At 42.4% G+C, this 23358-nt stretch overlaps 1 protein-coding gene across 2 annotated transcripts in view; it reads right to left on the bottom strand.

Moving 5' to 3' along the window:
* Window positions 1–16883, bottom strand: part of LOC147449786 (serine/threonine-protein phosphatase PP-X isozyme 2) — a 42872-nt gene extending 25989 nt beyond the window's left edge. Inside the window, exons 1-7 of one of the 2 annotated variants that reach the window (XM_086522141.1) lie at window positions 16527–16883; window positions 13920–14072; window positions 13051–13113; window positions 12811–12896; window positions 12625–12700; window positions 12279–12544; window positions 12098–12176 (exon numbers count right to left, since the gene is read on the bottom strand). In XM_086522141.1, the coding sequence (XP_086378267.1) occupies window positions 12098–12176; window positions 12279–12544; window positions 12625–12700; window positions 12811–12896; window positions 13051–13113; window positions 13920–14072; window positions 16527–16667 (864 nt within the window). In that variant the 5' untranslated portion in view covers window positions 16668–16883. The remainder of the gene's footprint in view (window positions 1–12097; window positions 12177–12278; window positions 12545–12624; window positions 12701–12810; window positions 12897–13050; window positions 13114–13919; window positions 14073–16526) is intronic. The other variant, XM_086522142.1, reaches the window with a different exon arrangement.
* Between the last annotated feature and the right edge of the window lie 6475 nt (window positions 16884–23358).

Here is a 23358-nt window from a genome sequence, read left to right as displayed (position 1 = left end):
CATGGGGTTGGGATGTGTCACGTGACACAGCAAGAACAGAATGAAGACACGCCAGAGAGTTAGAGAGCAACTGAGGAACGTGGCAAAAAAGGCAAGATGAAAGCAGGACTAGTTCCAGATTGCATGGGTACTGACCCAAGCACAATTGATGAAAGTACAGAACTTGCCGAGCTTGGGGCAAAGTGAAAGATTAAGAAGCCCTGATTTTCTTTGATGGAGGAGCCAAGGCCAACTTCATTTCACCTGAATTGGCGGCACGGCTCGAGATTGCACCCGATCGGATGGGACCACAAGCAGAGGCAGTTCTAGCGGTACCCGGACGGGACGTGGCCATTACACCTGTCATTGGCAAACTTCGGTTGCATTGTCAGGGGTATTTGGGGCACGAGGACTTCTACATTATGCCCTTGGAAGGTTGTGATGTCCTCCTTAGAGTCCCTTGGTACCATAAGTGTAACAGACTTGGACACTCCAAGTCAAGAATCAACCGCGACAGCACCAAATAACCACTTCAAAACAATTCACAGATCACAATAGATTTGCACTGGCCCGGCGGAGTTCCGTGCCTAGAGATATTGGCCCCAAAGCTTGGCGCCCCTTTCGGTATTTCTTTTTATATTAATCAATCATCAAAGTACAAGAGAGCGGTTAGGGTTTCACTCTCAGACTTTGCGTCCGGATGCTCTGAGAAGTGAGGCCCTCACCACTAATTTAAAGGTTACAAGGGATGCCCAAAAGCTGAACCCCAAAAGCTTCAAATCAAAAGCAATTGCTCTCTCTCTCTCACAGAGAGTCAAAACATGAAAGCAAAAGCATTCTCTCTCTTTCTCATTTAAGTAGAGAAAAAGCGAAATTTGCGTCGCTCATCATTTTCCTTTTTTTTTTTTTTTAATAATCCGCCTCCGCGATTTCCGGAAATTAGGGTTTCTGGCAAAAATTAGGGTTTCTGTTGTCCGCCACGTCATCACTTTGTGACATACCCCCTCTTGAAAGCATTGTAATCAACCGCAATTAAGCCTGCAAAACCGACAAAAGCCATAAACCGTCTTAGCAGACACTGATTGTTAGTACCTACGTACTAGGAACACACATCTAGCACATGTACAAAATCGACAGTCACATCACACGACATCACAGGACATCACCAAACATCACAGGACATCACATGACATTCAACATTCATTCGGATCCTAGACCATGATTTATCGGCAATGTAGCTAGCAATTACATCTAGGTCCAATCGGGACCTCATCGATGTCCGATTGACTAACCCCTATTGCAACCATGTCTATTCGAGATCAAGTAGACCAAAATGCTGCAGTCATTTCGTCTATCAGTTCCTGCACTCATAAGAAGTCAAGAACAAATCAGTATCATAATCAGAAATTCCATTTCATAAAGTCATCCAGCAGAATACTGCCAGCTCTCAGTATCCCTGAAGCTCAAAGAGACATCAGTGACTTTAGTATTAAAATCGAGGCATCTGTTGACAAAGGAGCGGAGTAACTCCCCTCTTGTGCATCCCACTGCACCAGATCTTCGGCCAAGCTGAGTTTCTGGGTTCCGTTTGGAGTAGACTATGCTAAACCAAAACATCGAGGTAAAGTTTCACAATCCGAGGAGTATCTGCTAGGTCCTCCTCCATCCACTTCGCATCAAATGCAGGAAAGTTCTTGAACTTAACCAAGAACCGCCTTCGGACTTTACCTTTCTTCGTATCATTATGTGCCAAAATCTGTTCAGGAACAAGGATCTCCTCGTTTTCTTCCACTTTGGGTTGCTCATCAGGCTCCCCATCATCAGGCACATCACCCTTAACAGGTTTCAAGAGACTCACATACAATGCATTGTGAATCCTCCAAGTATCTGGCAGTTTCAATCGGAAATAGACATCATTTATCTTGTCAGTGATCTGGAAAGGTCCGTAGTATCACATACTAAGCTTTGGAAAAAGCCTCTCCTTTCCCTTTTTCTTTCTTAGGCGTGCCTTCTCAAAAGTAAGAGCACCCAATCATCCTCCTTCAATTTCAAGTCGCGACGATGGCGATCCGCTGTCTTTTTCTGTCGTTCTTGAGACTCCTGCAAAGTCTCGCGAACCTTGACAAAAGCCGTATCCAAATCTCGCGAATATTCATCCGCTTCAAATATCTAATCTTTCGTGCTCAGAAAGGATGGAACCTTCGCAGCACTTTCAACAATCTCACATGGCGTCTTTCCCGTTGAAGAGTGTATCGTGTTATTGTAGGCAAATTCCACCAAAGGTAAGTTCTTTTCCCATTGAGTCTTCTGATCCGAGATACAAGACTTCAATAAATCTAAAATCACTGAATTGGCAATCTCAAATTGCCCGTCAGTCTGCAAGTGGAACGATGACGAGAACTGCAACTGCGTGCCAATGTTCTCCCAAATTGCCTTCCAAAACCAACTCATAATTCTAGGGTCTCTGTCGGAAAGAATCGTCTCAGACGTGCCATGTAATCGAAAAATCATCGTGATCATTTTGTATTCTCGGGAGATCAAAAAAATGAAATCCATTTCAATATTTTCCCAGGGGCGGGTGGGTATGGGTAAAGGCTGTAACAATCCCTGTGCTTTATGCCTGTCAAACATGACCTTCGGGCATACCAAGCAACTGCGCACAAACTCTTCCACATCCTTCTTGAGTCACGGCCAAAAGAAGTATCTCTCTACCCCTTTCATGGTGGTAGCAATGCCGCGGTGACCCGTAAAAGGTGAACAGTGGCAATCAGTCATAACCTTTTCCCTCAACGGCTGTGTAACGCACAACATAGTCTTTTTCATCAAGTAGCCTTCCCGAAGGGAGTATCCAGCTACTGTCTCCCCATCCCGTGTCCGTGTGAAAATATCTGCAAAATCTGTATCTGTGGCACACTGATCGACCATATCCTCGAAGCTCCTATGATGTATCGCGGAAATAGCCAGAACCAGCGGTTTTCGAGACAAAGCATCTGCCACCACATTCTTCTGTCCTTGAACATGGACAATCTGGAAGTGGAACTGTGACAAGATGTTCACCCACCGCATCTGCTTTTCCGAAAGCTGCTTCTGTGACAAGAAGTAGCGCAAACTCTGATGGTCTGTAAAGACAGTAAAATCCGCTACGAGTAGGTAATGCCGCCAGTGAGTAAGAGCATAGATTACCGCCAAAAGCTCTTTCTCATAGATCTGTGTTGTCATCTCCGGCCTAGAGAACAAACGGCTCTCGTAAGCTATAACATGGCCTTCTTGCATCAAGACCGCACCCAGACTACAACCACAAGCATCACAATATACTTGAAATGACTTCTGCAAGTCCGACAAAGTCAAATCTGGTCCCGTAGTCAATTTCTCTTTCAATGTCCGAAAGGCAGTCACCTCTGTGGGTCCCCACGAGAAAGGGACTCCTTTCTGTGTCAAGATATGCAAAGGGGAAGCAACCTCTGCAAACTTTCGTATGAACCCCCTGTAGTACGAACACAGTCCCAAGAAGCTTCTAACTTCATGGACATTCCTCAAATCGGGCCAATCACGGATAGTCTCTATCTTGGCCGGGTCCATTTGCACTCCTGCTGCTGACACAATGTGTCCCAAAAAGTGTATCTCTGGTAGGAAAAATTCACTTTTCTTTGCATTAATCACTAGCGTGTGATCTCGTAATTCCTGAAAGACTTGAAGCAGATGATCTCTGTGTTCTGCCTCATTCTTGGAGAAAACAATGATGTCGTCAAAGAAAGTGCCAACAAATAGCCTGTACTCTCGAAAAATCTATCCATCATCCGGTTAAATGTCGCAGGAGCATTGGTTAAGCCAAAAGGCATCACCAAAAACTCAAATAACCCAAAAGTCGTCCGAAAAGCTGTCTTGTAGACATCTCCTGGCGCTATCCTGATCTGATGATATCCACTCTTCAAGTCAATCCTGCTAAAGCACGAGGATCCCTGTAACCTGTCCAGTATATCATCGATCCTAGGAATCGGAAATCTGTTCTTGACGGTGATTTCGTTGAGAGTGCTATAATCGATGCACATTCTCCAAGATCCGTCTTTCTTCAAAACCAACAACACTGGAGAGCAATACGGTGAAGTACTAGGCTGGACAAGACCCTTTTCCAAGAGGTCTTTCACTGAGTTCATAATCTTTTCATTCTGTACTCGGCTCACACGATAAGGTGGCCGATTCGGTGGAATGCTTCCAGATATCAGATCAATGGTATGATCTTCAGGCCCTCTCAAAAGCAATCGGCATGAGCGTGGAGAAAAAAATCTTGGCGTTCTTTTCTTCAGGTCAAAACATATTCAACCTTTATCCATCGTTCAGTTCTCCCAAAAGAATGAGTAAGAAAACTGAAGTTCATCAAGTACAATCTCTAAGCCCTTCATTTATCAAAGTCGCTTTCTCGGCCCGGTAGTCAACCACGGCGTAGTTCTTGTGGTACCAAGGGATCCCGAGTAGAACGTCACTCGCGTGCCCTGAACACCCCTGTCATTGCAAACGAAGTTTGCCAATGCTCGGTGTAATGGCAACATCCCATCCGGGTGCTAGTCGAACTACCTCCGCCTGTGGCGTCAGTCTGTCAGGCGTAGTTCCAAATCGAGCCGCCAATTCCAAGTGAAAAGAAGTTTGCCTTGGCTCCTTCAAAAGAGCTTCCTGATCCTTCACTTTGCCCCGAAAGCGGCAAAGTTTGTACTTTCATTCATTAGATTCGGTGCAGGTCCCACGCCATAAGGTACCAGTTCTGCTTTTCTATCTGCCTTTTCTGCCACATTCCTCAACTGCTCTCAAACTCTTAGGCCTGTCGTCGTCTTTATCATTTTGTTCTTTCTGTGCCTTATCAGGGCACTTCGCGGAGATATGTCCATGTTCCCCGCATCCAAAGCACTTCCCCTCTCTGATGAAGCGAGCTCTCTCCTTAGGAGTAAGCTTGGGTCGTGCATCCTTTTTTGTTTTTCTCTGGGTTGCTCTTTTTAATTCTTCTTTCATTCCCAGAAGTCTGTTCGGCTCGTTGTGTCATGGCCTCATCTGTGGGGTAGGTTAGACTGCCAGAGTGAATGGCAAAGCCCCGCTTCGCATGACTCATCAACTCCTGCATAGAAGCCGACTTCTGTTCCAAGCAGTGATCTCGGATCTCTGTAGGTAGACCCAAGGTAAACCGCTCAATCTGTTCTCTGAACGAGATCTTCTTGAATGAAGAGGCGGGTAGAAAAGAGTTCCAGAATTTTTCACAATAAGCATTGATTGTATCTTTCTTGGTCATCCGAAGATGGTTCCAAGCAGCTCGTACATCTCGTTCATATTCTTGCGTCAACCAAGAAGAAATAAAAAGCTTCTTAAATTTCAGCCATTTAACTGGCGCACTCTTGTTAAAAGAAACGTGGACCACCAAGTACGAGCATTCCCCTTAAGGTAATAGGTAGCTCTCTGAATCTTGGAGTGCTCTGAATAGCGTCCTTCCGCGAAAGCGATGTCAAACTGCTGAATAAAAGACAAAGCCTTCGAAGCATCTGAGTATCCTGAAAAGTACCAAACTTGATCGAGTGGCCACCTTCCTTAAACTCTCGGACTTTCTTGCTTTTTTCTTCGAGAAAGTCATACTGGTTGGCTTTGTAAAAATTCTTCTTGTTCGCATAAAACTTTCCGTCATCGGGATCTGCGCTGTCTGTAGACGAGTCCTCAGTAGAACTGTCAGTCTCTGGGCGAGATGTAGCCTTCTTCTTGACCTTTCTGAAGCTTTGTTTCTTGCTTCGCTTTTTACCTTTTCTGTCTTCTTCGCTCGAATCTGAAGAGCTAGAAGAACTGTCAGAAGAAGAAGAAGAAGAAGAACTGGGTACTCCTTCAAATCGAACACGCTTCTTCTGTTTCTTTGCCTTGTCAAATGTCGACCGACGACCCAAATATCCCGGGAAGTCAATACCTTTCTTTTGCTTTTTGTTGTGCTTTTTGTCTTTCTTTCGCACGTCGAAAAGCTGAGCAATCCGTGCATCAACCACGTTCTCCAGTTCCTTCTCCGTATATTTCTTGGAGGCAAAAAGGTTTCTTGAGAGTGGGTTTCGGGAGTGGTGTTGTGGTTCTCTGCCTCTCTTCCAAAGAGGTCTGGTTCATATATTTTGCCATCTTCCAAGTCCTTGGCAAAATTGAGCATCATCTTTGTTGCATCGCCGATCAACTGGCGACACTCCATCTCTCGCCGCTCCGCCTAAGTAGGCCAAGGCGGGCCGTACTCTCTGCCGGAATCTTCCTTGTGATCCCTGCCCGCATCTCCAAATGCAGAGGGAGTCGATTGATCATTGCCTGAAGCCATAGGTGCCGCGGAAAAAAAAAATCGGGGATCGGATTTCCCATAGAAGAGAAATCGGCCGTGCTCTGATACCACTGTAACAGACTTGGACACTCCAAGTCAAGAATCAACCGCGACAGCACCAAATAACCACTTCAAAACAATTCACAGATCACAATAGATTTGCACTGGCCCGGCGGAGTTCCGTGCCTAGAGATATTGGCCCCAAAGACTGGCGCCCCTTTCGGTATTTCTTTTTATATTAATCAATCATCAAAGTACAAGAGAGAGGTTAGGGTTTCACTCTCAGACTCTGAGTCCGGATGCTCTGAGAAGTGAGGCCCTCACCACTAATTTTAATTTAAAGGTTACAAGGGATGCCCAAAAGCTGAGCCCCAAAAGCTTCAAATCAAAAGCAATTGCTCTCTCTCTCTCACAGAGAGTCAAAACATGAAAGCAAAAGCATTCTCTCTCTCTTTCTCATTTAAGTAGAGATAAAGCGAAATTTGCGTCGCTCATCATTTTTCAATTTTTATTTTTTTTTAAATAATCCGCCTCCGCGATTTCCGGAAATTAGGGTTTCTGTTGTCCGCCACGTCATCACTTTGTGACAATAAGAACAATATCGAGGTCGATTAACGGGCAAAGAAAGCGACATTGACTAATGAAAAGGGCCGAAAGATTGTGCTTGATGTGAAATTGAAGGGCGAGTCTATCCTTATTGTATCGGCTTCGGCCATTTTGAAATTAATGAAATCGAGTCTGTTTGTTTACTTGATCTTTTTGAAAGAGTTAAATGATGAACATAGGACAAATATGTCTGAACTTGATAAAGAACGCCAAGATTTTCTCTACACTCATGCCGATTGCTTTTCAGAGGGCCCGCTAGGCGAGTTGCCTTCAGCTCGTCCTGTGGATCAAACTATTGATCTGATACTTGGAAGCACACCATAGAACCGGCCACCTTACCGTGTGAGCCAGCCCAGAATGAAGAGATTATGAACCAAGTGAAAGACCTCTTAAAAAAGGGTCTTATTCAGCCGAGTACTTCACCATATTGCTCTCCAATGTTGTTGGTTTTAAAGAAAGACATTGATTATAGAGCTCTCAATAAAATCACCATCAAGAACAAATTTCCGATTCCCATGATCAATGATATTCTTGACAGATTATAGGGATCCTCTTATTTCAGTAGGGTTGATCTGAAAAGAGGATATCATCAGAGCCGAATCGCGCCGAGAGATGTCTACAAGACAACTTTTCGGACGAGCTTCGGTTTATATGAATTTTTGGTGATGCCTTTTAGCCTTACCAATGCTCCAGCGACTTTTAACTGAATGATTTTCAGAGAGTACAGATCTTTTGTTGGCACTTTCTTTGATGACATTATAGTCTTCTCCAAGGATGAGATAGAACATAGACGACATCTGCTACAGTTCTTTCGGGCATTGCGAGATCACAAGTTGGTGATCAATGCCAAGATGAGTGAAAACTTCTTACCAGAGATACACTTTTTGGAACACATCGTCTCAGCAACAGGAGTACAGATTGACCCGGCCAAGATTAAGACTATACGTGATTGGCCCGATTTGAAGAATGTCCATGAAGTTAGAAGCTTCTTGGACTTATGTTCTTACTACCCGGCGGTTCATTAGAAAGTTTGCAGAGGTTGCTTCCCCTTTGCATATCTTGACACAGAAAGGAGTCCCTTTCTCGAAGGGGCCCAGAGAGGTGACTGCCTTTCAGACTTTGAAAGAGAAATTGACTACAGGACCAGTTTTGACTTTGCCGGATTTGCAAAAGTCATTCGAAGTATATTGTGATGCTTGTGGTCGTAGTCTGGGTTCGATCTTAATGCAAGAAGGCCATGTCATTGCCTATGAGAGCCAATTGTTTTCAAGGCCGGAATTGTCAGCACAGATTTAGGAGAAAGAGCTTTTGGCGGTTATCCATGCTCTTACTCAGTGGCGACATTACCTACTCGGAGCCAATTTTACGGTCTTCACTGATCATCAGAGTTTACGCTACTTCTTGTCACAGAAGCAGCTATCGGGAAAGCAGATGCGGTGGGCTAACATCTTGTCACAATTTCACTTCCAGATTGTCCATATGCGGGGACAGAAGAACTTGGTGGCAGATGCTTTGTCTCGGAAGCCGTTAGTCTTGGCTATTTCCACGATTCACCGTAGAAGCTTCGAGAACATGGTCGATCAGTACGCCACAAATCCAGATTTTTCAGATGTATTCAGTCGAATACAGAATGGGGAGCTGGTAGTGGGATATTCCATTCGGGATGGCTACTTGATGAAGAAAACGATGTGTGCGCTACACAACCGTTGAGGGAAAAAGTTCTAACCGAATGCCACTGTACGCCTTTTACGGGTCACCGCGGCATTGATACCATCTTGAAAGGTGTGGAGCAATACTTCTTTTGGCCGAGACTCAAGGAGGACGTGGACGATTTTGTACGCAATTGCTTGGTATGCCAGAAGGTCAAGTTTGACAGACATAAAGCACAGGGATTGTTACAGCCTTTACCCATTCCCACCCGCCCCTAGGAAAGTATTGCAATGGATTTCATTTTTTATCTCCAGAAGACACAGAGTGGGCACGATGGTATCTGGACTGTTATTGACAGATTTAGCAAGCAGGCTCATTTCATTCCAGTGAAGAAAACAATCAAGCCGGATCATTTAGCGAGACTGTTCATTCCCCAGATATTTAGATTACATGGCATGCCTGAGACAATAGTCTCTGACAGAGATCCCAGATTCACGAGTTTGTTTTGGAAGGCTATTTGGAAGAACATTGACACACGGTTGCAGTTCTCGTCATCTTTTCACCCGCAGACAGATGGGCAATCTGAGATTGCAAATTCAGTCGTGCTGGATTTATTGAAGTCTTACATTTCTGATCAGAAGACTCAATGAGAAAAGTTTTTGCCCTTGGTGGAATTTGCTTACAGTAACACGATTCGCTTTTCGACGGGGAAGGCACCATTTGAAATTATTCAAGGTGCTACGAAGGTTCCACCCTTCCTAAGCACGAAAGATAAGATTTTTGAAGCCGATCAGTACACGAGGGACTTGGACACTGCTTTTGCCAAGGTCCGGGAGGCTTTAGCGAAATCTCAAGGAAGACACAAGAAGGCATCGACACCGTCACGATTTGAAATTAAAGGAAGACGATTGGGTGCTCTTAAGTTTTGAGAAGGCACGATTGAGAAAGAAAAAGGGAAAGGAGCGGCTTTTTCCAAAGCTTAGCATGAGATACTATGAACCTTTTCAGATAAAAGAAAAGATAAATGACGTCTCCTTTAGACTGAAGTTGCCCGATACTTCGAGAATTCACAATGCTTTTCATGTGAGTCTCCTGAAGTCTGTTGAAGGTGATGTGCCCGATGATGGGGAGCCAAATGAGCAGCCCGAAGTGGAGGAAAGCGAGGAGATACTCGTTCCAGAACAGATATTGGCACATAAAGATGGAAAGATTAAAGGTAAAGTAATTAGGCGGTTCTTGGTTAAATTCAAGAACTATCCTGCATTGGATGCGAAGTGGATCGAGGAGGAGGACCTAGCAGATACTCCTCAGATTGTGGAATTTTATCTTGAAACATTTGGTTTAGCATAGTCTACTCCAATAGAACCCCGAGTTCAGCATGGGTGAATCTAGTGCAGTGGGCATGCACAAGAGGGGAGTCACTCCGCTCCTTTGTCAACAGATTACCCCGATTTTTCAAATAGAGTCACTGATGTCCCTTTGGGTTACAGGGATACTGCTGAGCTGACAGTATTTTGTTGTATGACTTTATGAACTAGAATTCCCGAAAATGAATATGATACTAATTGATTTATACTTGACTTATTTGAGTGCACGAACTGATAGATGAAATGATTGCAGCACTTCGGTCTCTTAAATCTCTATAGACATGATTGCAATATGGATTAGTTAATTGGGCATCTATGAGGTCCTGACTGTATCTAGATAGGATTGCTAAATACGTTGCCAATTAATCATGGTCTGAGATTTGGAATGAATTTAAATGTGATTTGTCAAGTGATGTCCTGTGATGTGACTGTCGATTGGTACATGTGCTAGATGTGTTGTGCCTAGTGCGTCGGTACTAACAATCAGTGTCTACTAATACAGTTTATGGCCTCTATCTGTATTTGCAGGCATAATCAAGGACGATTACAATTCTTTCAAGAGGGGGGTATGTCACAAACTCGTGACATGGCAACAGACCCCGAACATATTGACGCGTGACAACAGTACGGACCCCGCATAATGCGCTGGCAAGCTGACGTGGCCACTCTACGGATTTCCGGATTTTGTGGCGCAAAACGCGCTGACATGCTGACGTGGCAACGTACGGATCTCCGCAAATTACGCTGGCTGGTTTCTGCTAGCAGCTTTTGGGATAATAGCTTTTGAGTTAAAAGCTTTTCAGGTTAATGCTTTTGGGGCTCTGCTTTTGGGCATCCCTTGTACCAATAAATAAGTGAGCTAGGCCTCACTTCTCAGAGCATCTGGACGCAGAGTCTGAGAGTGAGCACTCAGCACCTACCCACTCTCTTGTACTTTAAACACGAATTAGTACAAAAAGAAATACTGAAAGGGGCGCCAATCTTTGGGGCCAATACCTCTAGGAACGGAACTACGCTGGGCCGTGTCAACCTAATTGTGAATTGTGAACTATTTTGAAGTGAATCTCTGTTGTGTCGCGATAGAATCTTGACTTGGGGTGTCCAAGTTTGTTACAATACTACACCAAGGTTCTCTCTTTATTTTGTACCAATTTGGATTGATTTGTCTTTTCCAATAGATGGAAGACACACACACGTGTATACTTGATTTGTCTCATAGGCCTACTTCGGCCTCACAAAGGCATTAAAATCAATCTCTCTCTCTCTCTCTCTCTCTCTCTCTCTCTCTCTCTCTCTCTCTCTCTCTCTCTCTCTCTCTCTCTCTCTCTCTCTCTCTCTCTCTCTCTCTCTCTCTCACACATATTGTGCCTATGTCAAAAGTCACGTCAGCGGTATGCAGGAGGCATTTGTAGCTGTAATCTACCGCGAGTGAGGGCATCTTAAGAGGGCATGCTTCATCTTTGCAAAATTTCCCCTATGTTGGAACCTATATACGCACTTTGTTAACAGCAGGACTGAACCGCTATAAAAAGGGCTGGCTGCAACTGTGGGGAAGCAGCCATAATCCACCTTAGGGGGGAGCCTAAAACCTGGTGGGTTCAACCGATCTACGGCCATGACTACGGCTGCCCGGGCTGGGCTGAAGAAAGTGCCCTGGAAATTGTAACCACCCTCAAACTGGGCCTCAGCTTGCTGAGATAGCCTCAAGCAAGAGGTCACTTGGCTGTAGATCCTCTTTAGATGGGCACCTGCCAGGCTACATAACTGCCTTGGTTACTGCAAACTACCCTTGTATGGGCCCACAGTCTAGCTGTCTGCCAGCCATAAGTATTGGGGCATGTAAAGAGCTGCAGGAGGCCGCTGAGAGTGGCCCTGCAACCACTTGATGGCTCCCCCAAATGTAGCCCCTACTGGGATGCAGAAAAGTTGCAACACGCCCTAATTTCTGCATATAGAACAGGATGTGTAGGCGCCGATTACTGATTAGAGTGAATGTCTGTAGCACTAGTGACAAAACATGGTAGTTTCTGGGGAAACATATATTACAGAATGACAGGGAGAATTACGCCTGAGAGGTTAAAAACACCTCAATCAGTTGTTATGCAGGGTAGAAACCCCCCCTCCCCCCCCCGCCCTGCAAGGGAAGAAAAAGAAACTCTTCTTGTTGATTGCTTACCTGCGGTGCTGCCTCAAAAACCCTGAATTTCTTGTTCAGATGCTCGTCCAGCTCCAAAATAGCTGCTACATTGCCACATCTGTGCCAAGCAATTTCCAACGGAGCGATTGTGTAAGGCACAACAATGATATTCAGAAATTTCTGGATACATTCACATAGATACTGGATTTTTGGTTTGCACCTGTAGCAATAGTTCGGAGCTGACCAGACAGTAACAATCTGGCTATTAAACATCCATTTGTAGCCTTCCATTACCAATTGATGTGCACGACATATTAGTTCAATCTTATTTGTGTGGTTGAATTGAGTCACAATGCTCCCACCAAACAAGAACCCTGCCCCCCTTGGGCTCAAACCCCAGCCTTCAATTGCCTCTGGATCTGACCAGAGAAGATCACACATAGCCCCTTCATGAGGTACCTCTTGCTTCCTATCAATTGTCCTAATCTGTTCAACCAAACAGCTGAAAATAAATACATTGGTTATAAAATACAAAATTCATAAGTTGATGCTGTGCACAAGACTACCTGGTCTAAGGTGTTAATATTAGGCGAAAGGCCACCATGGACATTGAAAATTCGATTCTCAATCAATGCTGAAAGGCTGCCACAAAGATCTGATCAGCCAGGATTTTGGCAAAGACGGAAAAACAGCACATACAAGGAAGCTCTTGAGTATGACCGAAGATCCAATGCAGGTGACACCCAACATACCTCAGGTAATCAAAAATGTCTGTGCAATAACGCCACACATTGACTGAACCATACTTGCGAAGGCATTCATCATAGAAACCGTATACCTGCAACATCATTTGAAAAAAAAGTTTCATAAAACAGCTTGATTTACATGTCTGATAACGCCATGCAAGGCAACCTTCGGATTAACATTAACCCAAACCAATGCAGCTTTGACAACTTGCTATTCAATACACAAAGGGGAGCCCAATACTTAACTTGAGTGATCTGTCTGCTTTCATGATTGCCACGAATAAGTGTAATTCGATCTGGATATCTAACCTGAAACACTTCGAATAGAACAACTGAGCACCAAAGCTAACCCAAAAATGCAACAAAATACCAGACAGAGCGTAAGACAAGTCAAAAGATATCAAGAAAAGCTAGATTGCTTAGCCCTGGCAATATTGGTCTATTTACAGTGGAAAGACTTACTCCAAATATACCATCCAATGAACACCCTGTCCCCATCAGCCAGTTTACATTTACAGCCCCGCCTTTCTTCTTTTGAAGATAATCATAGTCCTTGTTCCACATTAATGACTGACATGGCTATCATTATGACCTCCTTACTAAACCACATACAAAACTCCTATGAATTCCAACTAGGAACTTCTAGCCTTTCATGTCCGAGCTTCTTGAGTCATAGAATCTACAGTCTGCTTCAATTTCAAAGTTTGAAATCCCAAAAAAGAAGGGCATCAAAAGTAGTACTGCCACACCTCTCCGTAACAAGTTCTGATTCCCCAACTGTATTTTGTAGTATGCAACCTTGCAATTGCTCTATATTAGTTGCCTTTCCCTATATGAAATGATTATTAGTTCTTTAGGAGAAAGATCATCCCATGTGACCAATAACTTGAACTTTTATTTCAAGCTTGAGTTGGAACACCTTCCAGAAAAACACTCAAGAACTTGGGATTGCGGGAACTGGATAGCCAAGTTCATTAAGCTTTGGTTTCAACCTTTAAAGGGAACTTTCTGAAATACATTCACAACTGGCAAAACCGTTGACAAAACAAGGGCAAGTGATATTTAACAAACAGGACCCCAATTTAATAGTCCAATAGCCAGGATATAGCTCACACCTTCAGCGCCAGAAGTAATAAAAAAGTCTCCACAGAATAGTATCCTCTGTCAACAAAATCACCCAAGAATAGATAGTTGGTTTGCGGACATTCCCCTCCTACTTTGAAAAGCTCCTTCATGTCATAGAACTGGCCATGTATGTCACCGCAAATCTGCAATGTACAAAGACCATCTTATGATCATATGTCTAATCAAACCCCGGTGTCCAATTATCACATTCATCATAAGGTTAGAAATATTGACTCTTACTAACTATAAAAAGAGGCAGAGAAATGGTTAATAAACATTACACACTATCAAGTGACATTTAATTTACACTATGGTTTTCACACAAAAAAAAAATCACCTAAAACTGAAATGCACGATAAATGGTAAAATAAATGGGAGAAGCTTTACTTCAACGAAATTCAGATAAAATTTTACAAAAAATCAACTTTGAAGTCATTCACAGGAAGGAGATAAGGAAAATGTGCAATGACTAAATTCTAAAATCTACTAATTCTTATCATTATAGAAATGCAAAACAAAGGTTCAATTTCTTCTTCGCTCAAGAATGCACATTATAAAGAGCTTCCCGAATGTAGCATTACTAGACACGTTTGAACACGATTCTACGACCTTAGCTTCACACTCTATCTAAATAGGATGCGAAGATCGACCCTTTAACATACATGACTCGGACAATACATAAGACATCCTATTCATGTCTCGCTGTTACCAAAAGCATGTGAGGCGGTAGAGATTGAAGATTTTGGAACTTGACTCGAGCGTCAAAATCTGTCTTTTGCAACTTAAAACTTCTGCAATGGGGTTAGCTTTACAGGAATATATTCAATCAAATCACCAGATTGCTAAAAGAACTCAAACCACCTTGCCTAGCAATCGCTCCAATGCGCACCAGGCATAGCTTGAGCCACTTGAGGACTTGATGTTCAATATGAACAATAAAATCTCTACCATACAAAAACTCATTCCAATGCTTAGAGAATGAATGATAATGAGAAGTTTCTTATCGTACACTCAGTCTGCACTATTTAACTTCCTACAAAGAAATGCAATTGTGCGGCCATGCTACAGCAGCACAGCTCCTATAGTGATGTTGTTCGCATCCGTCCATACCTAATATCTCAAAGGGATCATCCCAAGAGGCAAGGATGAGACAGGGAGCAGTGGTCACCGCAACCTTGAAAGGTTCAAAAGTCTTGATGGTTGTCTCGGGCAAGACAACGCCCTGACGGCGAGCCTTAACCCCTTGCAAAACATCATTGGTGCAGCACAAGGTGGAAGGTACGTAAGGTACGGTACGTATTCGGTACGACCTGTACGTAGTACCGAATGGATAGAGTTGTTAGGCACGTAAAATTCGTAGGTTTTTTTTTTAAATGCCAAAAACCTACAATACGGTCTGTACTTGATAAAAAATTCATAAGTATCACTCCCTGGATGTTAGTTCACTATTCTGTAAACCAAGGCAAAGCTTTCATACGAGTTCCTGATCGTGCTTGCCCTCCTATATTCACCACCGCAATGACGTTCATGTGTGCTCTACAAATGCAAGTTGTGTCGAAATGTCTACAAAACTAGGTGTCGGGATAAGGCTAAAGAAGGGCAAACCAAAAATTCCTGCCACAATAGGGTTTAATTCCACACATTACCCACAGCACTCCGCCCAAACACACCCAAAAAAAAAAAAAAAAAAAACGTTCAGTACGAATCCGTACGGTACGGACGTACCGTACTATACAGCTCAGTACGTACGTACGGATCCTACCTTGGTGCAGCAATGTGTGCAAAATCTTTTATATCCGAACTATATTCCTGACGCAAATCTAGAAATGAATGCACATCATATGTTGTTTTGGGCAACTCCCAAATAAAACCTGTTTTACCTTTGCGGGGTCCAGCGAAACACTATCTATAGAGATGACATAGCCCAAATCAACAACCTCAATCAAGCTTACTTAGTATATAAAAGTAAAAGTAAGCAAATCCTGTGACCACTAGGCTAAGGGTAATCAGCATGACAAATTGGAGGATCAAGACCTCAAAGTTAGATAATGAAATTCCAAATATTAAAATTCTGCAAGGCCTTAGCTCCACTCAAACCAAGAGACTCTTGAGTATCCACTATTTTTTTGGTGAAGTACAATGAGTTGAATGCTGAGTCCCATAGTAGTTTTTGTCATCAGACCCGACAAAGGGCTAAATGCAAGAAATCAAAATTGAAAAATAGACTTGTGAATATGATATGATTCATTCATCTTCACGTAATAATTTAACGCGAAATTGGGCGGACGTAAGTCCTTCGATAGGCTCGTCATTACAATTATCTCGATGCACGTAACATCCTATGCACATTCTTTGCAGGTGTTGGGTCCTGTCATCACGAGTGCCACAATAAAACAAAGGAACATTTAAGCATGACATGAGGTAGCCATGAAACCCTAAAAACAAAGTGATCAGTGTGGGGACTTATATAAAGCCAAGCTAAAGCCAGGGTAGTCTGCAAGTAGTCAAGAACTGGGGCAAAAAAAATGTGGATTTTTCTCACCCAGTGGAAATACCCACTACAGTTAACAGAAACAGGCACGGTAGTGAATGTTTACCGTGACAGGGGCATCCACACGCTGGACATTGCTTTCCTCGACGAGAATCTCCATTGCCTTGAGGCAAAGGGCCTTCACCTCGGACTCCTTGAGCGGCTCACATCGCCGGAGCTGCTCGATCTGCCGGTCGAGGTCGGACATGGCCTCGCAGGCGCGAAGCCTGGATGACAGCACAGAAAACAAGAAGACGGCAGCAATTGGATCGGACGAGCGATGACGTGCTTCGCTTCCTGTTCCTCCAGCCTTCGAGTTGTTGGTCGATCATTCGGGGACACGCAGGCGCAGACGCACTGCTCGCTGTGCAAGCTCTAGCACGAACTGTTATTCGTAGGATTGGTGAGAAAAAGATCTTCCGACGGGTTGGAGGAAATGAATTATAAATAATATGAATAATGAATATATGTTTAAATGATATATCTATATATATATATATGTGTGTGTGTGTGTGTGTGTACACACACGCATAGCATTGAGACCATTCGTTAGATTGTCTCTCAAGACATGGCAGGAGGATGTTGTTACATTTTTCAACCATAAATCTAGAAGAGTTTGTGAATATCGATGACAATCGATTAAGGAGAACAGTTGTGTGGAGGAAGTGACAGATGGATCATCACTCCCCCAATCAGTTTTTGAAGAGAGGACAAGTGGCCTTGGTATATATTTGTGCATGTGCATTTGATAATTGTATTTACGTATTATGTATTTAACAATTATTTCATGCACATATGTATGTGTATTTATTCTTATTTATATACATATTTCCACATAGATATGTATGATATATACATGTATATATATATATATATATATATATATATATACCAATTGTTGACTCCTACTCTGGTTTCGCCAGTCGTCATATCCCCTTTAGGTTCATCTGATTCTTCTTCCCATTTGTAATCAATGAATTCAATTGATACACCTTCAAGGGTGTATAGAAGTATGTATGTATGTATGTCTACATACACACACACACGTGTGTGTGTGTGTGACATGTGCCTTTTAATACTTGTAAAATAATTTCTTCTCTAACTTAGCCTCATCCTTTGTGGCTTTTTAGTTCTAAAACAACAACTACCAATTGATGAGTAGAAGAGGCACTTTTATCCTTTCATTTTTTACTAGTCACATAAGCTTGATCTCAATAGGCATGATGGCCTATTTCTTTGAGTCTATTATTTGTATAATAGTAGCAAATCATACCTCTTATACGAGTAGGCAAGATTAACAACGGTGACATTCATAATGTAGAAGAAACGATAATTTCACTTCATCACCACACAAAGTGAGTTATATCAAGCTCATTCTATAAGAGAAAGACTAGACCTTAGGGCTTACTTTCAGTACTTCATCAACATCCCCACACATCAGTCTCATAGAGAATTTTGACCTACCTTAGTAGAGATGCATTTTGGTCTTTGGGACACACTACAATATTACCTTTGGATACATGAATCACAGACAATGTCAGGGATATCTAATCTCAAGTAGGATTTCCCACAAGGGCCCATAGATAATCCCAACAACCCTTTCATTGGGCTTGAACTAAAAAGCCTGCACTCTGCAAAGGACTAGCAAGTATTAGCTCTCGACAACGCTCCAAGGTCAGTCGGCATACAGTAGGGCGGGATAGTCACCATGGTGGATTAAAAAAGAAGCGTAATTGCATGGTTAGTAGCAAAGTGGTTTCGGCAAAGCTAAAGGAATTAGCAGTGCATGGTTGGTTGACAGCACTGGTGGTACAAGAGCGAGCACTCACACATAGAAACCAGCAAATTGATGTGGCTTTCACTTGATTGGGCTTTGACCAAGCGGATTGATTATCTGTGAGCATTGCAGATTACGGGTGTTACGTATTACTTCAATGGTCATGGTTTCGATGAGCATTGTTGTCGCCATGTCTCAACGATGAGAAGGAGAGAGATGGAAATATACATAGAGGAGCAAGACAGCAAGAGGGGAAACCCACATAGGCCTACTGTAACTGACGGGAGGATACCTCTGTTCATTGAGTGCCACTCTACTAGGGGCAAAAATGAGATTATATGGATCACAATATGCAATGCATATTATATTGAGTTTGTATAAGAGAACTCGTGTCTGTTGCACTCTCAAGCTAGCTAAAATTGTTTGTTTGTATGTGTGTATGCTTGCACATGCATATACAACATGGATACCACATCGTAACTAAGCTCATTCAGGGAATCTCTTTAAATTTAATCACTAAACCAAGCTCATTGATCAGTAAATCTGATCGTTGAAGCAAGCTTGTTGAATTAAAAGAATGATTGTTGATGCTAGTTTAATTTGATGCCCGGAGAAAATACTTCCTCACGTTGGAGTCTGCATGCCTCAACTATATGTATAGTCTCGATTGTCAGGCAAATAACTCATAATTTACAAGAGTTGGGCCTCAATCCTCGACCTTCCACCAGCCTAAAATGCTAATCCTAGAGAGAGAGAGGGAGAGAGAGAGAGAGAGCAACATTTGACAAGATCTTATTACTATGAGAGAGACAAAGAAAAAGAAGGGCCTCAATCCTCGGCCTTCCACCAGCCTAAAATGCTAATCCTAGAGAGAGAGAGAGAGCAACATTTGACAAGATCTTATTACTATGAGAGAGACAAAGAAAAAGAAGGGCCTCAACCCTCGGCCTTCCACCAGCCTAAAATGCTATCCTAGAGAGAGAGAGAGAGAGAGAGAGAGAGAGAGAGAGAGAGAGAAATGATAGACCCAAATATTTTATTTCATTTTGAGGTATCAACATGGTGTCATTGCAAGGTGTGACTTCTAAAGATTTCAAGAGCACCTTTCAATGAAACGAGCCTACCCAGTGTTAGTGTTAATATCAGTCATGAGTCTCCTCTCCATGATTATGTGAATATATTTTCTTGTTTGTGTAATGAGTGTTTTCTCCTTCTAGCAACCAATCAAAAAATTGTGTCAAGAAAACAAAAATGTTTCCTCTTTCATTAGCAAAAAGGGGAGGTATCACTAAGGCCTCACCCCTTTGAGGTAGGCTAAAAGGGGCATACCACTAGCGCTAGTGGTATGGACTATACCCCCTTTTTGTTCAAATTTTAGACTAAGGAAAGTAAGAGTATAAGAAAGTGCTCTTACTTTCCTTTGAAATAAATCTCTCTCTCTCTCTCTCTCTCTCTCTCTCTCACACACACACACACACCTCTAGACATTGTTGTTACCATATACATGTGGTAGGGATGTGGGTGAACACACTTAGGACCGCCGACGCATTTTTCTCCTCACCAGGAGGTTTTTTCCCTCGTGCATTGTACACACACCCATCACTCTAGGGCTATCTATCTTTCCATTGCACACTAAGTAATAAACTCTCTCTTGTGTGCCTTGAGCTTCCTTAGTCTTCTCCAAGCTGTGTGTGTTTTCTTACAACCCTAATTCCAACAATTGGTATTAAAGGCAAGTTGCATCCTCTTGGGCTTAGTCGCCATCATCTCTACCCCATGCCTGCTCAGTTTCTTCAATTTTTGTGAGCTTTGGCGAGCATCAACTGGTCGATAAATACTTTGGGTGTGCTCATAGAGCTTGGTCTGCTCAGATTTCTGATTCGGGCTCATTTCGGCCTCTGTTTCCACTACAAGCACTACTACGCATGCTATTTTGTCATTTTGTGTAAAAATTTTGTGAGTGCCATTTGTTGCATAATAGATCCCTTACATTCTTCTACAGTTTGTGCTATATAGCACGTGTTGTTCCCACTTCGTTTCTCCTCTTTTCGGGCAGTTTTCACATCAGGGACAGCATTTGCCATGGCTGACAACAACACATGTGTGTTCAAGATGTTTGCTCTGCTGAGGATAGATTGGATGGGGACAACTTATTTCTGCAGGCAAAGTCATTTCTGACATTTCCCTTGTATAGACTGTTCTTGATGCTTTGCTAGATTCTTACCAGACTTTTGCTAGTACTTGGAGACTTATGACCCAAGGAAATCCAGAAGTTGTCAAGTTTGATGCATTATGCACATTGTTGTTGCAAGATTCACTATCTAGAAAAAAATAGGACTAGACAGCGTGCAGTTGAGCATGCCTTTGTTGCTGCTAAAAAAAAAGGTGGTAATAGCAATGTAGCCACTTCTCATGGTTCTTTTACAAGTGGTAAATCACATGTTCTTAATGCTTTTGCTGGCATCAATTCATTTGGGAATTCTGGTGAAAAGGGCAAAAAGAACATGCATTGCCATTGTTGTAAAGCTAATGATCACTTGATCGAGCAGTTTCCTAAGTTAAAGGCCAAAGAGGCTAAGAAGAAAGAGGCTGCTTCCACTACAAATGCAGTCGTTGTTGAGTCTTCTATGAAAGGAGGTTGTGATGCTGATGTTGATTCAAAATGGGCTTTTAGTGCAGAGTGCACTTAGGATCCTACTGTCCATGATGAATGTTTGTCAGTTGTTTGTTGCAGATGCTTGTGTGTGGTACTTTGACATGGTGCTACAAAGCACATTACATCTCATTGTGACTTTTTTACCTCTCTCGAGGATGTCCCTCATGGGAATCCAATCACTTGTGCCGACAATGCCTCTTATCTGGTCAAGGGAGTTAGAAGGATTCTGCTTACTACTGCAAATGGCAATGGTGTAGAGAGAGAGAAAGGAAGGAGTAGAGAGGGTGAATGAGGTGAGAGTGTGTGTGAGAGAGAGGAAGAGAGATATAGAGATAGAGGGAGAGAGAGAGAGAGAGATAATTTCTCAAGGATTCCTCTCTTGTGTCCTAGTTCGCTCTATGTACTTGGGATCAAGAAGAATCTTTTGTCTGTATTTTCACTTCCTAGACTTGGTCTTGTAGTCAAATTTGTGGATGACAAACGTACAATACACGATCTCAGTTTTGGTGATGAAATTGTTGCATATGGAATTTTATGATGTGGGTTTTATGAGCTCACTTTTTATGACAAGTGTGGACAAAATTTTGCAAATGCTATTGTGGATTCTAAGGTTGTTCCAGATGCAAAACTTTGACATGCACGTTTTGGGCATCTGAATTTTTCCAGTTTGCTACGTTTGCAAAAATCTGATATTCTTGCTTCTTTGCCGCCTCTTGAAGCACCTATCAAACATGTTTGTGAAGGCTGTATTTGGGTAAGATGCAGTGTTCAAAATTTCCAAAGGATGGATCAGTTAGGGTCTCATGTAGATTACAGCTTGTGCATAGTGATGTTTGTGGACCCATGCAAACTCCATCCTTGGGCAATTACCTCTACTTGTGACCTTCATTGATGATTACTCTAGGCATGCACGGATGTATCCACTTAAAGCAAAGTTCATAGTGTTTATGTGCTTCAAACAATTTTTGGCTATGGTTGAAAACGTCTTGAAATGTACTATGGGCACCTTCCGTTCAAATCGAGGAGGCGGAAGTATATTTCTCATAAATTTAATGCATTTCTGGCTAGTCGTGGGATAAAACACCAATGTACAATGTCGTATACGCCTCAAAAAAATGGTGTTGCTGAGAGGAAAAATAGGTCACTGACAAAAATGGCACGATGTATGGTCAAAGTCAAGCTTTGCCACATTAGTTTTGGCTTGAGGCCATCATGTGTGCCACTTATGTACTTAACATGTGTCCTACAAAAACTTTGCAGTCTATGACTCCTTATGAAGCATGGCATGATTGAAAGCCTTCTATTGAGCACATTAGTGTTTTTGGCGGTGCCACAAACACATCACAAAAAATTAGATGATAAAGTTGTCAAATGTATTTTTGTTGATTATAGTGCTGAAAGCAAAGGTTACAGGTTTTATCATCCTCAAACAAAGCGTATCTTGGTCTCACGGGCATGTTGTGTGTGTGGAAGATTCTGTTCAACCCTTGTTGTCATGTACTAGAGACAATAATGTAAGCTCACAGGACATTTATAACACTTTGTTGCCTCATTTCAGTGGTGGAAGCTCGAATGTAAATTCCAGTGAGGAAAATGTATCACCTATGGGGGTTTCTGAAAATGTTACAGATCAGCCTATTATTGATGCAAATGTACTTGATGAGGAAAGGCCTGAGAATGAGCAGGCTAGAGGTATGCCAAAATGGCTAGTGCATATTTTGTGTGATAGTAAATTGGATGCACCTTTGTCTAGTCGTACTTGTTTAGGTTCTTTCCAAGCATCTTATGCATCATATTGTTATGCTTTGGTTGTGTCTAGTTTATGTGATATTGAGGAATCTCTGTCTTTTGATGAACCAAAAAATTCAAAAAATTGGATGACTGCCATGCAATCAAAATATGATGCACTTATAGAAAATGACACATGGACTCCTGGCAAAAAGGCCATTGATATGAAATCATAAGTGCTCTTCTTCATATGTATTGTGCACTAAAATGTCGTTGAGAAAAACAAAGGCAAACTTACCAAGATATGCTTTTAAAACACTATACATGAGCATCATGAAAGTAGCTAGTGCACTGGTTGAGCCAAAAGGCATAACCCAAAACTGATAATGTCCAAACTTTGTTTGGAAAGTTGTTTTAGGTATATCAACAATTCAAATTTGCACTTGATGATACCTTGATTGTAAATCCATTTTCATAAAAATATGAGCGTGTATACTTATTCTTAATGGTACCCCCATGGTGAAGAACTAGGTTGAATAAACCCTCTATTGAGGTAGTCAACAAGTGTATGTTCCACCTCAATAGCCTCACAATGACTCATTATGCAGGGTGGTTAACCAATGGGCTTACTACCTGCAATCACATCTATGGCTTGTTGCACAGAATGTATTGGTGGTAACCCAAGAGGTAAATCTTTAGAAATACATCTGTATTCAATTAAAATTATCTTTAATTGAC

This window comes from Adiantum capillus-veneris, chromosome 10 (assembly GCF_014529385.1).
Source record: "Adiantum capillus-veneris isolate H3 chromosome 10, ASM1452938v2, whole genome shotgun sequence".
Lineage (NCBI taxonomy): Eukaryota > Viridiplantae > Streptophyta > Polypodiopsida > Polypodiales > Pteridaceae > Adiantum > Adiantum capillus-veneris.
The sequence above is the reverse complement of the archived record's forward strand: the minus strand, read 5'-3'. Positions and strand labels throughout refer to the sequence as shown.